General features: G+C 48.3%; 1 protein-coding gene across 4 annotated transcripts in view; it reads right to left on the reverse strand.

Annotated features, from left to right (window-relative positions):
• The window catches only part of P2RY6 (pyrimidinergic receptor P2Y6), an 80,261-nt gene that overhangs the window by 11,631 nt on the left and 51,764 nt on the right, over positions 1-16,866 (reverse strand). For 2 of the 4 annotated variants that reach the window (XM_053311918.1, XM_053311920.1), the window contains exon 1: positions 9,499-9,808. The exons of the other annotated variants lie outside the window; for them this stretch is intronic. In XM_053311918.1, the coding sequence (XP_053167893.1) occupies positions 9,499-9,507 (9 nt within the window). In that variant the 5' untranslated portion in view covers positions 9,508-9,808. Of the gene's footprint in view, positions 1-9,498; positions 9,809-16,866 lie in introns of those variants that run through there. 4 annotated transcript variants of the gene reach the window in all.

The raw sequence follows: 16,866 nt of genomic DNA on the forward strand, positions 1-16,866 counted from the left end.
ACTTGCCTCCCCGCTGGGGGGGATTCTGGGGCCTCCTAACCAAAGGTATGGCTCCCAAATCTACAGCTCTGCTGCGTTTCATCCAAACCGTTCCACATTGGGAGCGAGGTGGAGGTTGCATTCCTCTCTGCCAAGGACCAGCTTCATGTGAAAGCGAGACATGCATGGTTCCTCCTTTCATACTTCAAGCTGCACTGTGAAGTATCCCGGGGAGGAGGAGGAAACCACCTGCTCATTCAAGACTTGACTGAGTTGCACAATCATTCCTGTGTCAATGAGTCCCCTAGACAGAGGATCGTTCTTTGACGCACAGAGACCGAACGCAGATGCAGGCAGCACACACCTCTCCGTTGTCCCAGACTGACCACCACGGCAGCAAGATTTGATCAGCTACAGCAGGGCTTAAACTTGGGTCCCCAGATGTTGTGGGACTACAGCTCCCATCATCCCCAGCCACAGTGGCCCAAAGGGTGGTTGCCCATCAATATCTGGGGACCCATATTTGAGAACACCCCAAGCTCCAGCTCAGGTTGATGAACAGGTTGTGGGGGCAGCTCTAGCCTGCGGAGCTGCAAGTGAAGGGGGACCTCTTCATTTCTGAGGTTATGAATCGGTCTCAATATGTAGAATTGTGCTAGCTTTGTGATAGTAGTGATGCATAAAGTACTTGGCTAACTTGCAAGTTTATAAAGATCTAGAAATAAGAAGCAATATATTAATTTGTAACAGTGAAATACTTGGCTGAATCGCAAGCTTATAATGATCTAGAGATAAGAAACAATATACTAATTTGTAATAGCTCATTTCTGTAACCCTATGAGCCATGTGATCTTGACAAATTAAGAAACTTAGGTAGTGCTTCCAAACAGTATGTATGGAGGAATGCATGAGTGAGCAACATCCAGTGTGCCCCAGCCCCACTTTCTCTCGAACACGAACAATGTTGGGAAAGATGCCAAAGGCCTGAAGAATTGGTGAAAACCGGGGAGAGCTGCCAAAGACATTGTAAAGGAGAAAGAACTGGGAATAAAACAAAAAGATAAGATGAGTATGTCTTGTGATCACGGAAATGGAAGTGGACTGCAGATGTGCTAGCCGGAGTGGAAGCATCCCTCTATAAGTCAGGCAGGAAACCAGAAGACCCCTGAGAAGCATCACCACCCAGAGTGAGGCCTCCACGCTTCTTCCAACACCCCTTTCAAAGACTGATCATCTTTGGAGTGGGGCTGGTGAGTGTGTGTGTGTGTGTGTGTGTGTGTGTGTGTGTGTGTGTGTGTGAATTAGGAGCTAGCTTGCTGTTTAACTGACTATAATAAACATGAATCATTGATTGACTAAAACCAGCTGGTGTCTGTGTCCGTTTTCCTGGGGCTACCTTGTTGTTGGGCCGTGCAGTGCTAGAGGACTTAGAGTAAATAAAGGGTCCCCCACATAGACAATGTGGCAGAGGCCAGTGGGGACAGGGAATAATCCCCAATATAAGCACAGGGTAGCTTAACACAGAGGTTTCAGCCTTGGGTCCTCAGATGTTGGACTACAAATCCCATCACCCCCAACCCCCACAGCTGGAGATCATTGTGGCGAGGGCTGATGGGAGTTGTAGTCCAACATCTGGGGACCCAAGCGTGGGAACTCATAAGAACGTAAGAACAGCCCTGCTGGGTCAGGCCCAAGGAGGCCCATCTAGTCCAGCATCCTGTTTCACACTCTGGCCCACCAGTTGCCGCTGGAAGCCTACAGGCAGGAGTTGAGGGCGTACCTTCCCGCCTGCTGTTACTCTCCTGCAACTGGTACTCAGAGGCATCCTGCCTCTGAGGCTGGAGGTGGCCTATAGCCTTCTGACTAGTAGCCGTTGATAGACCTCTCCTCCATGAAGGTATCCAAACCCCTCTTAAAGCCATCCAGGTTGTTGGCTGTCACCACATCTTGTGGCAGAGAATTCCATAAGTTGATTACCGTATTTTACAGACTATAAGACACTACAGACTATAAGACGCACCTTAATTTTAATCCAGTTTTTCAGAGTTTTAACATATTAAACTGTTAAAACATATAAGACACACCTGAATTTTGGCAGATATTTTTTGAGGAAAAAAGTGAGTCTTATAGTCCATAAAATACGGTATGTGTTGTGTGAAAATGTACTTTGGTTTGCTGGTCCTAAATATCCTGGCAATCAATTTCATGGGATGGCCTCTGGTTCTAGTGTTATGTGAGAGGGAGAAGAATTTATCTCTATCCACTTTCTCCACACCATGCATAATTTTATAGGCCTCTATCATGTCTCCCCGCAGTCGTCTTTTTTCTAAACTAAATAGCCCCAGGTGTTGTAGCCTTGCCTCATAAGAAAGGTGCTCCAGGCCCCTGATCATCTTGGTTGCCCTCTTCTGCACCTTCTCCAGTTCTACAATGTCCTTTTTGAGATGTGGTGACCAGAACTCCTGGCCCAATGTATACTTAACCATGGAAGCTGCAGGGCTCGTGAAGAGCTCCTTGGTATGAAAATCGGGTCTTCAGGGGCGGTCCTTTCATGAGGCAAGGTGAGACAGTAGACTCAGGTGGCAGATTATGGAGGTGCCAGCAAGGCAGCAAAGATGACCCCTACAGCCACCATCAGAGCAGCTAATCAATCAATCAATCAATCAATCAATCAAATTTATACCCCGCCCAAACTTATGTCTCTGGGAGGCCAGTTCTTTGGGACTGACTTGATCCTTGCAGATCAGACTAACAAATTTCCCTTCTCCCCTCCCCTTGTGCTACTTTCAGCATATTGCTACCTGGATTGGAAACTGGTAGCACACACATTCCTGGGGTTCAGGACGCTCTGCTGAACCTCAGGTCCAGCACTATATGTGAGCCTGCCCATTGAATCACAGAATGTCAGAGCTGGAAGGGACCTTGGAGGTCATCTAGTCCAACCCCCTGCCCAGTGTAAGAAACTACTAAAGCATCCCTGACAAGATGGCTGTCCAGCCTCTGTCTGAAGACATCCGAAGAAGGACCCCAGCACAGCATGAGGCAGTGTTTCATTGCTGGACAGCTCTTAACAGTCAGGGGATTCTTTGACTGCATTACTTCTTAGTGAGCAATTGGGCCTGCATTCTCACAACCACTTTTCTTCCCCCAGAAGTTAGCCAGGATTGGCGTGGGGCATAGGTTCACACAATCAAGAGATCTTGGCCAGAGTATCCAGCCGGATGACTAGCCCAGATTTGATCTTAAATTAAATATCTTGAGGAACCTAGTCAGGATTCCAGCCGTTCACAGGTTCCCACAAACACACGAATGTCAACCAAGGCCATTAAACCAGGATTAACACAGCTGCGAGTATGCATTCACAATATAATTATGTTAGGATTAATAGGGGAAAAATTAAAATCAGTAAAAATATGTCTTTTTATTTTTATATTGTTAATTCTGAACCCCAAGTAAATGGTGTTATATGGATGGCTCATTTTTCTCTACCGTATATTGAATGTGGGAGTGGACGGGCACCAAAGTCATACTTCTTTTAGCTCAGGGGTTCTCAAACTTGGGTCCCCAGATGTTGTGGGACTACAGCTCCCATCAACCAGAGCCACAATGGCTGAATTCACCAAAACCCATGGGCTGGCCCCGTCTCAGCTTAGGAACAGCTCATTTCATTGAACCTTCTGCCTTAAGGCAACCCCTCCAACATTTCACAGATGAAAATAGGGACATGCTTGCATTCAGAGGTGTACCTAGGTAATTTTGGAGCCTGGACCTCAAGGCCTTTTGGGGACCCATCACCATCCCTGCTGCCCCCACCACTGCCAGATAAGCTGCAATGCATTATTTCTTTACACCAGAACATGCTCAGGGAAAGCTGGAAATCTTTTTTCTTTCTTTCCAGAAGAGATTCTGAATAAGATATTTCCCACCGACTTGCAGAGAGAGACCACAGTTTGCAGGGACAATCCTGCCACTTAAATTAGCAGACCACTCAGCATTTGGAGGCCCCCCAGGCCAGCATTTGGAGGCCCCCCACCCACCCCCGGCCTGCAGGGGACAGGACCTCTGCCCAGAAGTCCGGTCTAAAGAGCACCACTGCTTGTTTGGGTAACACCCAGATTCTGATTTTTAAGGAACGTTGCCTGAGGGCCCCCCGGCACCACCACACCACTGCAGAGGTCATGAATACTCTGCTCCAACCTTCTGCATTTATTGACTCTGCAGCTGCCTGCCCACCACTGATTTTACTAGCTAGGAAGGTGTCTCCTCCTTTGGTTAAAGATATACTAGAAATGCCACCTCAATAGCAACAGCTCAGAACATACTTCTGCAGCTGCAGCAGGTGAGGCAGCAGGCTGTGGCCTGCAGGACACCTTACTGTTTATGCGCAAGCATTTATGTGGAGGTGTGCTAGGACATGATGCCTCCATGCCCCAGCCAGCAATTTCACCCTTAGAGGCAGGGTGCGGAGCACTCGCATCAAGAGTTGGAGGGACGGGCTGTAGCTCCCTGCTTTGCAAGCAGAAGGTCCCAGGTTCAATCCCTGACATCTCCAGGTAAGGCTGGGAAAGACTTCTGCCTGAAACCCTGGAGAGCGGCTGCCAGTCAGTAAAGTACAGGGTGCCATCAAGTCGGTGTCAACTCCTGGCGCCCACAGAGCCCTGTGGTTGTCTTTGGTAGAATACAGGAAGGGTTGGCCATTGCCTTCTCCCGCGCAGTATGAGATGATGCCTTTCAGCCTCTTCTTACATCACTGCTGCCCGATATAGGTGTTTCCCATAGTCTGGGAAACACACCAGTGGGGATTCGAACCGGCAGCCTCTAGCTTGCTAGTCAAGTCATACTGAGCTAGTTGGACCAATGGTCTGACTCAGTACAAGACAGTTTCCTAGGTAACCAAGAACCATTGCATATGAATACAAATATGGCAAATATTTATATGCCGCTTATAGATACCAGCCACAGCCCTGGAGGGATGCTGTGCTGGGGATGGACAGGGCCAGTTGCTCTCCCCCTGTTCCATCAAGAGCAACACCACTTTAAAAAGGTGCCTCTCCGCTCAGTTAGCAGGGTAAGGGAGGGGAACCACAGTTTTCAGGAAGAACCTCAAGACCCTCCTGAGGATAAGTCTCTCCGGCTTTTAATTAGAATTAATTTTAATAATTTAAAAAACTTGTTCTAATAATTGTATTATATTGTTTTTATTGTCAAGGTTGACTCAGCCTTCCATCCTTCCGAGGTCGGTAAAATGAGTACCCAGAATGTTGGGGGGCAATATGCTGAAATCATTGTAAAACCGCTTAGAGAGCTCCGGCTATAGAGTGGTATATAAATGTAAGTGCTATTGCTATTGCTATGTATTTTAATTTGTGACTTTTAAATATTTTAGATTTTGTACACTGCCTAGAGATATACATATCAGGCAGTATAAAGTAGGATAGATAGATAGTTCAGTGAACGTGCCTCTGCCTTGCATGCAGAAGGTCCCAGGATCAATCTTGGGCATCCCCTCGGATGGCTGGAAAACACCTGTCTGAAATCCCAAAGAGCTGCTGCCAGTCCCAGTAGACCAGAGTTTCTCACGGTAAGGCCCAGGGGGAGCTGCCACCAACCCCGATGGTGCCCCTCCCTCCCCACTAGTTAGTTATTGGGTCTGTGCAGAGCTTCTTTTTGGACCCAAATGGAATACTTTGCACCGTCCCCCAGCACCCTGTGGAGATGACCATCCTCACCATCTAGGGCTGCGCTTGGCCCAGTGCTGTGGGAGAGGGCTGCTTTAAGGGAAACAGAGGAGGAGCCCTCTTGAGCCCCGGCACCATCTTGGAAGGCATGCACAGAGAGAGTGCTGGGATGCAAAGCCTTTCCCCCCACAACTCCCCCCACAGAGCTCTTCTCTCTTTCCAAGGGCCCTTTAAGAGAGCTCTTGAAGAAGAGAGCAATACAGGCCCGAGGCCAGCAAACATTGTGGAGAATTTATTTATTTATTTTATTTATTTTTACATTTTTATACCGCCTTTCGTTAAAAGAAAACCCCAAGGCGGTTTACAAAAATTAAAAACATACAGTAAAAAGCAGTAAAAACATCAGGCTAAAAACAGGCATAAAAACAAGACAACAAATAAAAACACACAAGAACAGCAGTAAAAGACGATTATGTAAAAGCCTGGGTAAAAAGCCAAGTCTTTAAAAGCTTTCTAAAAGCTGTGATGGAGTCTGAGGAACGAATGGCCACCGGGAGAGCATTCCAGAGTCTAGGGGCAGCAACAGAGAAGGCCCTGTCCCGAGTGCACGACAGCCAGGCCTCCCTCATTGTCGGCACCTCGCATTGAAGGTTGTTTGCCGGATTGGCTCCTGCTTGGAAGATAGTGACAATGATTGCCGTCGACTGAGGCTGCTCAACTTCGGCCCCCCCAGCTGGTTTTGGACTACAACTCCCATCATCCCCAGCCACAGCAGTCAGTAGCCAGCGGTGATGGGAACTGAAGGCCAACATCTGCAGGAGGGCCGAAGTTGAGCAGCCCTGCCATGGACAGTACTGAGCCTGCGGGACCAAGGGGCCGACGTGGGAGAGGGCAGCTTCCTACAATGTACCTAAGATCATGTCGTCAAGGCATCCCCAGCAAAAGGCAAAGACACAAGGACAAAAGAGAGACAAGAAGGCTGCTCTCACAAGCAGCCTAGCCTGGCCTAGGCCGCTTGTGTGGAGCACCCGGTTCTGCGTGGATCCCTGCGCTCCTGCCCAGCCTGACCTGACTCCGAAGCCCGGCCTTTAGATGAGGTGAAGGGCGCAAGTGTGCCCTTCACCCTGGTGCCAAGATCATGTGTGTGAGTGGAATGCTCGCAGCAAAAGCATACACAGAGTTGGGTGCCTAGAGCTCCCATCTCATGAGGATATCCCCCAATGAACTGTGCTCACCGTGCAGTGCATTGTGGGATATGCAGAGGCCAGGACGCCGCGTCCCAGCCTCCAGAGATCCATGCCGCGCGCAGCAGTGCGGATTGTGTGGGAGCATGGTCCGCGCCTCCCACCAGCTGCAGAGATCATCTGCGGGGAAGGGAGGTAAGGTTTGTGCAGCCTTCCCCTCCATCCACCCCACCTCTGGTTGTGAGAGAGTAGCCTCAGCATCGGGGCAGAGCCACCATTGAGCAAACGGGTTTGAAGAAAGCCAAGACTCCTGATAGAGGAAAGCCAGCTGGAGCATATCCCTTAAGGCAATGGAACTCAACTGTTGGGAGTGCCTATCTTCCCCCGCGAGACAGGGTTGTGTACCCAGCCAAACGGCAGGGTGCCAAGAGAAGCCGGAGGCTCCAAACGCCAAGGCAACCCCAGTAATGACCTCTCAGGAGTCAGGGAGGATTCAGAGAGATGTGCAACAGCTGCCAGGGGATGGGCGGGGGCAGCCCAGGAGACAGCAGCTTGATGGAGAGGGAATAGCAACCATATTAACTCCACAGCTCAAAATGGGTGCAGGGATATTAAGGAAGGGGGTGGAGGTAGAGAACAAGCCCCTTTTGGGAGCCAGGGGTTGGCTGGCCAGCCAGGGAAGATGGAGCAGGTTGGAAGGGGGGAGGAGGGTCTGAAATGCAGGGCTCTATTTAAGCCACGGGCTGCCGAGGATGAGAAGATCAGACGGGATGGGCTTGTTGGTGTGACTGTCTCCCAGAGAGGAGCTCAGACCTTTTTGCTCCCGCTGATAGGGGAAGAAGGGAGTGAATGAACTTCTCTCCTTCCCCAGCTCTGAGGCCGTGCCCATGCCTAGAATTTAGTGCTGGAGGGCAGAAGGTTTGCCTTGGAGAGTTCCTTCCCCCCAGGAATGCTGGCATCAACTTTGGGTCCCCCAGAGCTGCAGCTCCTACCATCTCCAGCCACAAGGGCCTTCTCACAGCTCCCACAACAGGAGTCGTCACCTAATACGATCTGGGGACTCAGCTCTGAGGATCCCTGCCTTAAGGGGAGGCATCTCGGGCAAACTGGCACTATGCACATTCTTAAAAGGAGACGAGAGGGAGTGTGCTGCAAAGATTCAGCTGAGAGCCCGCTGAACCCTAAACCCAGTTTTAAAAAATGAGTCAAGAGCAGAGATATAATTGCCAGTTCAGAAGTACAGACACTCTCCATGATAGTCCCTTTAGCCACACACTCCACCTTAGGGAGATAAAATAATGCGGGGGGGGGGTCTGTTACAAGACATCAAGGAAACTTTCCTAAAAACTACAGAGCTTGAACTTCATGCAAACTTCATGCTTGAACCCCTGCTAACTTGGCATTACCCCTGCTAACTTGCAAAGAGGCACCTTTTAAACATGGCGATTCTCTTTATTTAGCAGGGGGAGAGTAAGTGGCCCTCTCCACCCCCAGCACAGCATCCCTCCAGTGACTGTTGCTGGTGTCTATCGGATGTTGCTTTTTAGATTGTGAGCCCTTTGGGGACAGGGATCCATCTTATTTGTTGTTTCTCTGTATAAACCGCCCTGAGCCATTTTTGGAAGGGCAGTATAGAATAGGGGTGTGCACGGAACCGCCAACTGTGGTCCGGCACTGGGGTGGGGGGTGGCTTTAAGAGCGGCGGGAAGGGTAACCCTCCCGCCGCTCTTAAAGCTACCCCCCATCCCGAACCAAACCACCCAGGTCCGGACCGGTCCACACCGATCCGGAGGCCTTTACAATGGCCTCCGGACCGGTCTGGGCCCATCCCTAGTATAGAAATTGAATAAATAAATAAATAAAATTAATATTCCTCCGGAAGAGGAGCCTGGATGCTGTCTGGATCCACACGCTGTCTCCACAGAGGGTGGAGGATACTCCTTGCAAGAGAAGACAGGCAGATTGGAAATAAAATGCCTTGTAGCCTGATAGTCTGTTATATTAAAAAAAGGTTGGGCTAGCAAGAGCAGCACATTGTTTCCCTGTAGGAAGCCAAGGGCTTTGCATCCCTGCTGAGACCCTGGAGCGGGGAAAGTACCGGGCCTGCATCCCTGCCCATGCGAGCAGCACTACCCCACTGGCCAGGAGTGAGTCCTCCTGAGAGGCCTTCTTCAAGGCTTAACCCAACTGGGAGGAGAGCTGGTCTTGTGGTAGCAAGCATGAAGGGTCCCCTTTGCTAAGCAGGGCCTGCCTTGGTTTGCATTTGAATGGGAAACGACACCTGTGAGCACTGTAAGATAGTCCTCTTAGGGGATGCATGCTGAAGGTTCCCAGTTCGCTCCCTGGCAGCATCTCCAAGAGAGGGCTGAGAGAGATTCCTGCCTGCAACCTTGGAGAAGCCGTTGACAGTCTGTGTAGACAATACTGAGTGAGATGGACCAAGGGTCTATCTACTTGGTATATGGCAGTTTCCTGTGTTTCTATGTTCCGGTCTTAAGTCCAAGACTTTTCCTACTCACACCACTATACTATTTTCTATTTCAAGATGTCTAGCAGCATGTTAAGAGCAAGCGGTCCATCTAGGGGATGGATTTGCAGAGTAGGCAAAGGCACACATGTGCATGCGCACAAACACACACACGTTCGCACAGACTTACTTTTCTCATGCACCTGCAAAAACAAAGCTTCTTCTCTGACCAACAAAAGTGGCCGCAACATCCACCGTGCTCAGCGGCCTGCTGCAATGGGTAGAACTGAGCAGCCTTCCCAGCAGAGACGCACTATATAGGCGATAAAAGGAAGTACCCAATCAAAATCGGAACGCAGCCAATTGGATGCCACCAGTGCAAGAAACTCAATGGGAGAGTGATAGGATCAGCAAATGCGACCTGTCCAGCAACCACATCCTGGTGTGTGTTATGTGTGGGGGGAGATATTTGGCACAAAGACTATTGCAGCAATCAGCAGCAGGAGATAAAGAGAAGAAACCTCAGGCTGGGCTCCCACAAGCGGAAGTGTAACCAAACTCCACTTGTAGACTGCTGAGAGACAGCAGAAGGACATGGCTGGTTCTTGCTATGAGAGATGTGTCTGTCTTGCAAGAGGAAGAGAAAGTGCAGATCCTAACAGATGCCTTCCAAGAGAAGAATTCAGGAGAACTGACTTTGCTCACAGCTGTTAAGTGGAACCTCCATGTCCAGTCGCATGATACCATGGGATACCAGACACTGGGGACAAAGAACAAGGGAGAGCTCTTGTCTTGTGGGCGTCACAGGCTGAGCACAACAGGGGTACCCAGGCAGATTCCCAGATGTTTCTGGGCTACAGACAGCCCTGGATACAGTCACTATATTGGCTGCTCAAAGCATTTTGTGTCTCCAACCATACTCTCCAACATGTCACTGATGAAAAAGAGTGCGGGTGGGTGTGGCCGAGTACCCTGGAGACTCTGATGAGGGAGCGGAATCCTGGAAAATGACAACACTAGCAATGGAGGTGAAAAATTATTATTTACATTGAGTTTCTCCTCACAACAACCCTGTGAAATAGGTTAGGCTGAGAGAGAAGTGACTGGCCCAGAGTCACCCAGCAAGTCTCATGGCTGAATGGGGATTTGAACCCGTGTCTCCCCGGTCCTAGTCCAGCACTCTAACCACTACACCACGCAGGCTCATGAATTACGGAGCAGAGGCGTCCCCACGAGGGCAAAAATAGGGACAGATTCCAAAAAACGGGCCATCCTCAGGGACATATGGAGGCTAGGTGTGCCTGAAGTCTTAAACCCAACTCTTCTTACACACCCACTGGTGACAGCAGCCAAGCTGTGTGTCATTTTCTATAGACCAATGAGGCAGCAATTCATTTAAAAAACAACTTGCTGAATGTCCCAATAACCAAGATCTAGTTATGAATGAACTAGTGCTCTAGCTTTCTCCCTGACACTCTAGCTTTCTGTGCTCAGGGATTTTTTTTTTTAAATTGAGTTTTCAGTCATGTGGTATTGCCTTCTACCTGAAATTCCCAAATTCACTTTTTAGCCTACTTTCCACGAGGCTTATAAGATCACCCAGAAGTCCGTGTGTCCATGTGTGTCCCCGCCAATCAACTTTGCACTGCATGGACTAATATGAACCAAATCAGGTAAAGTTGTAGGGACACACAGGGACATCTCAATGACGTAGTTTGTGAGGATGTCATCCACTCCAATTCAAGATGGCGGATTCACAGTTTGAGACACAAGTGCGCTAACTTGTGAACCACCTAACTGATTTGAACCAATTAGGTACAGTTGCAACGAGTGACAGACAGGGACACCTCAATGGCATTGTCTGTGATGATGTCATCCACTCTGATTCAAGATGGCGGATACATAAACCTTTGAGGTACAAAGAGGTCTAACTTGTGGGCCATCTAACAGATTTGAACCAAATTTAGTCCAACTGTAGGGATAGCGAAAGGAAAGTAGGCAAATTAGTTCTTACTAGAACAACTTGTATTTTAAGAAACCAAGCTTCTTGACTTTAAGGAAAAGATAGTTTTGAATTTATGTGGTGGGCAACAGCCCGTAAAAACCTAGTGTGAGAAAAGAAGTTGAGCACGTCAGAGGCTGGAGCACAGGTGGTCAATCTGAGGCATTCCAGATATTGCTGGACTACAACTCCCATCAATTTATTAGCCTGGGGATGATGGGAGTTGTAGGTGAACAACAGCTGGAGATCCTCTTGCTGGTCACCCTTGGGTAGGAGCATCAACACCATTCACAGCTCTTGGTCCCCCCAGGCCAGCATTTGGAGGCCCCCCCCCCAGTCACAGGATCCAGGTTGCCCCCAGGCACACATCCCTGCCTCTAACCCTACCTGTTTGGATTTCAGCTTAGAAGTTCAACACAGTAAATGACTTAGAGAAGGTCACTCTACCTGAACAAAACCAGTGGATATTTCCTCCACCTGGATTCAGACAGAGGGAAAACTCCTGTGAGCAACTTAAGCAAGCAACTCCTCACTTAAATTTTTGGTGGGGAGAGGAAAGACACTTTGTGGTAGAGGAGAAACATTCAAGATATGGGTTTTTAAGTGTGATGGTGGGGAGAGGATTCAGTAAAATAAGCGTAAGGTAAAGTTCACTCGAGGCACAAATGACCAGACTCAAACTATCATACTTTGGACACATTAAGCGAAGACCCAGCTCCCTTGAGAAGTCTATAATGTTGGGGAAAGTTGAAGGAAAGAGAAGAAGAGGAGGAACAGCAGCAAGGTGGATGGACTCGATGACGACAGCAATGAATGTACCACTGAGAGACCTTAAAGGCCAAGTGGAAGGCAGATCATTCTAGAAAGAATCTACCTATGTGGTTGCTAAGAGTTGACACCGACTTGATGGCACTCAATCAATCAATGTTGTGCCGTCAAGTGAGTGTCGACTCCTGGTGACCACAGAGCCATGCAGTTTTCTTTGCTGGGCTTCTTGGAGGAAGAGCAGGATATAAATGTAAAAATAAATAAATAAATAAAATAATGCAATAATAGCAAAAGTCAAAAAATCAACCACAAACAGCAAGTGCCGCCTTTGTAAAGAAGCAGATGAAACCGTGGACCACCTGATCAGCTGTTGTAAGAAGATCGCACAGACTGACTACAAACAAAGGCATGACAAGGTAGCAGGGATGATACACTGGAACATCTGCAAAAAATACAAGCTACCTGTAGCCAAACATTGGTGGGACCATAATATTGAAAAAGTTGAAGAAAACGAAGATGTAAAAATATTATGGGACTTCCGACTACAAACAGACAAACATCTGCCACACAATACACCAGATATAACTGTAGTCGAGAAGAAAGAAAAACAAGTCAAAATAATCGACATAGCAATACCCGGGGATAGCAGAATAGAAGAAAAAGAAACAGAAAAAAAATCACCAGATACAAAGATCTACAAATTGAAATTGAAAGGCTGTGGCAGAAAAAGACCCAAATAATCCCAGTGGTCATTGGCGCCCTGGGTACAGTTCCAAAAGACCTTGAAGAGCACCCCAACACCATAGGGGCCACAGAAATCACCACCAGCCAATTACAAAAAGCAGCTTTACTGGGAACAGCCTATATTCTGCGACGATATCTATAACAACTGACAATAAAATTCTGGCATCCCAGGTCCTTGGGAAGGACTCGATGTCTGGATAAAACAAACCAGTCAATAACACCTGTCTGACCATGTAAATAAATAAATAATAATACAGGAGGGGTTTACCGTTGCCATCTCCCATGCAGTCTGAGATGATGCCTTTCAGCATCTTCCTATATTGCTGCTGCCCGATATAGGAGTTTCCCATAGTCTAGGAAACACACCAGTGGGGTTTCGAACCGGCAACCTCTTGCTCCCTAGGCAAGCTACTTCCCTGCTGTGCCATTTGGTGGCTAATAGATCAAAATACTACCTAATAGATCAAAATCTATCAATAGAGAAACCAAGCCAGCTTTTTCACAGTGTGATCCTAAATATGCTAAGTTGGAAGCATGTTCTACTGAAATCCATGGGACTAGTTTCAGGTAAAAATAAGGGAGAGCTTCTCAAATGTGTAGCAGGTGTGTCCGTCCGTCCGTCCGTGGGTGTGTGTGTGTACGCAGCCCTGCCTTCTCTCTCCATCCCTTTCTTTCCATCAGTCAACTCAAGCAAGCAAGCAAGCAAGCTTGAATGGGCACGGCCTGCTGTTATGTACAATCCACAGGGGGCCAAAAACCTCCTGGGGGCAAAATCCCATTAGCAGCCAACTATTGGCGATTACAGAATTGCTTGGTGATTTCAACGGTGCACTTGCTTTCTCCCACTGGGAATGACATGTCTGGATGGGGCCCTATAGTGGCTGATCCTAATGAGCCCAGGAGTGCCAGGTGAGCTGCCCCCGGTTCCCAGCAGCAGCCCAGCTGTGCCTGCCTGCAGGCTGGCCACTCATCAGGAAGAGCTGTGTGGGCCCACTCAGCTCCACCTGATGAATGGCCAGCCTGCAGGCAGCACGGCTCTCATAAATGTGGGGGCAGGGGGGTAGGCTGGAAGGAACAGATGTGATGGGGCTGCTGGGAACCAGAGGCAGCTGGTTCCTCATTTGGTACCCCCCTGGCTCATTAGGACGGGAAGAGAGCAGGTCTTGTGTTAGCAAGCAGGACTTCACTTCACTTTTTCACTTCACTTAGCAAGCAGGACTTGTCCCCTTAGCTAAGCAGAGTCCACCCTGGTTGCAAATGAATGGGAGACTACATGTGTGAGTACTGTAAGATATTCCCCTCAGCAGGTGGAAACACTCTGGGAAGAGCATCTAGGTTCCAAGTTCCCTCCCTGGCAGCATCTCCAAGATAGGGCTGGGAGAGACTCCTGCCTGCAATCTTGGATAAGCCGCTGCCAGTCTGGGTAGACAATACTGAGGTAGATGGACCTAGGGTCTGACTCCGTATATGGCAGCTTCCTATGCTCCTAGGATGAGTCACTGCTGATAGGGCCGGTTGTGTATGATGCTAGTAGCACTGGCTTAAACCCTGCCACGGGAGGAGAAACCCCTGAAGATCCTGACACCTATTTGCTAGAAAAATTGTAGGCAGCCCTTTTGGTTTGGGGAAAGAAAGTCCAAGATCTGCAGTCTGACAATGCCTTTATTAGGACCAACCCAAATGTCACAAAATCTCATGAAGAGTCCAACACTGGATCTGGGACAAAGGAACAAAAACGGCTGCTTCTCCATTTTTAGAAACTATAAAAACTAGCAGTTACTACTAGTAACTGCTACTACTCCAGGGTATTTAGACTTGGGCTGCCAGATGTTGTGGGACTACAACTCCCATCATCCTTTGGTCATTGTGGCTGGGGATGATGGGAGTTGTAGTCTGACATCTGGGGTCCTGAAGGGTGAGTCCGCCTGAGTTATTCAATTCTATCTCAGGTTCCTTGCAAAGCAGAGAACTCAGGTCCCTTGCAAAGCAGAGAGCAGAACTAAAAAGCATGGCAGTCTTTATATAAGCAAAGATACCGAAGAAATCCAGGCCTCCCTTTCTAATGCTCCAGAAGTTCCTGAGAACCAACAAAAGACGCCAGCTTCCACTGCAGCTGTTTGGGGGGCTTTAACACCACGTGAGCTCCAAGGGGCAAACATTCTGGCCTTTGCTTCCTGTAAGGGCTGTCAAGGGAGAGATATCAGGGTGCAGGGAGGGTGTCATGTTTAAGGAGGTAACTTCTGGGTCAAGCGATTTCAGAACAGTGTAGCCTTGAGCAGAGCTGTGGATGAACTTCTTTCCTCGTGAAATGACCTCTTCAGTGTTTTAACAAGTGCTCCGCAAAGCAAACAAGTGGACACACATGCGCACACCCCCACACAGACAAGGACTGTAGCTGCCAAGAAGCTGCAGCTGTTTGACCAAAAGCCTTGCACAGAAGAGAGGCGTGGAGAGGACAGTCTCCAAACTGCAAGTGTCTGAGCATAGCTCCTCTCGAAGCAAGGTCTCAGAAACCTGAAGGACTGGAAAGACCAAACGATCATCAGCCTAACTTCAGCTAGTGTTGCCTTAGGGCTCTTGATGTGTCTCTGAATATCGAGGAGAGAAGGATTTAGGACGGAGGAATAGCTTAGGGGTTCCCGGCATCGGGTCCCCAGATGTTATTGACTACAACTCCCATATCTCTTGCCACAATCCCGATTGTGGTTGGGGATGATGGGAATTGCAGTCTAACAACATTTACTGTAGCTGGGAACCCGTGATGCAGTCAGCGGAGAGTAATGCTGCTGAACTTCAATGAAGCAGGAGGCGAACTCTTCCACTTTTGGGTTCAGTTCCTGGTCAGACTCATCGGCATTGTTCATCTCTCTGGTCCAGCTTCAGTTCAAACACCAACTTTTAAAAGTGACTCGGTAACGAGTCTGAACTTTTGAACGACAACCTTTCTTCTTCTTCCAGTGACCTCACAATCCCTGGAATTTCCAGTAAAATAATTTGGAGTTACAGGGTAGAAAAAGACCCCTGCCAGAGACCCTGCAGAATAAAATCAAGTGACCAGGGGGGTCTTGTGCATCTCCCCTTCATGCAATAAATCATATGCAGGTAAATTTCCTGGGAAAGACTGCCCATGGGCATATATATGAGCCAGAACTCCTATCGGTCTCTCACTCAGACTTTCTTATTTTTATTATTATTTATTTATCTATCATATTTCTGTACTGCCTGATATAGACATCTCTAGGCGGTGTACAGAGTTAAAGTGTAGTGGATGTAAAACAGTATAAAACAGTTAAAAATCACAAAACAAGTAAAAAAACAAGTAAAAGGCGATCAAAAGATAAAAACATATATATAAATTTCAGTTAAAACCCTAGGAAAATAGGCATGTCTTAAAGTCTTATTGCCACCCCAAATCTGTGAATGGTTGTGCCATCTCTAAGAAATTTAGGTTTCTGCATCTCTCTCTACCGATGTTACTCCCCTTTCTTCTATTTACTGCCCTCTTTTAAAAAAAACAAACCAGGGTAGCATAAAGTGTGCCATCGAGTCGGCGTCGACTCCTGGAGCCGACAGAGGCCTGTGGTTGTCTTTGGTAGAATACAGAAGGGGTTGACCATTGCCATCTCCCGCCCAGGATGAGATGATGCCTTTTAGCATTTCCCTATATCGCTGCTGCCTGATAGACATGCCCATTTTATCCTCACAACAGCCCTGTAAGGTAGGTTAAGCTAGAGAGAGCAACTGATCAAAGGTTACTCAACAAGTTCAATGGCCAAGTGAGGATTTGAACCTGGGACCAGTGTAACAGGGATTCCCAGATGTTGTTGGGTACAACTCCCATCATTCCCATCCAAAGGCCTTTGCAGCTGGGGATGTTGGGAGCTGTAGTCAACACCATCTGGGAATCCCGGTTTCAGTGAACACTGCCTGGATCTCCCAAGTGCTGTTCTGATGCTCTAATCCAGGGGTGGGCAAACTTTGCCCTCCAGCTGCTGTTGAACTACAATCCCCATCATCCCCCTGCTCATAATATATTGGGGTTAG

This window comes from Hemicordylus capensis, chromosome 3 (genome assembly GCF_027244095.1).
Source record: "Hemicordylus capensis ecotype Gifberg chromosome 3, rHemCap1.1.pri, whole genome shotgun sequence".
Lineage (NCBI taxonomy): Eukaryota > Metazoa > Chordata > Lepidosauria > Squamata > Cordylidae > Hemicordylus > Hemicordylus capensis.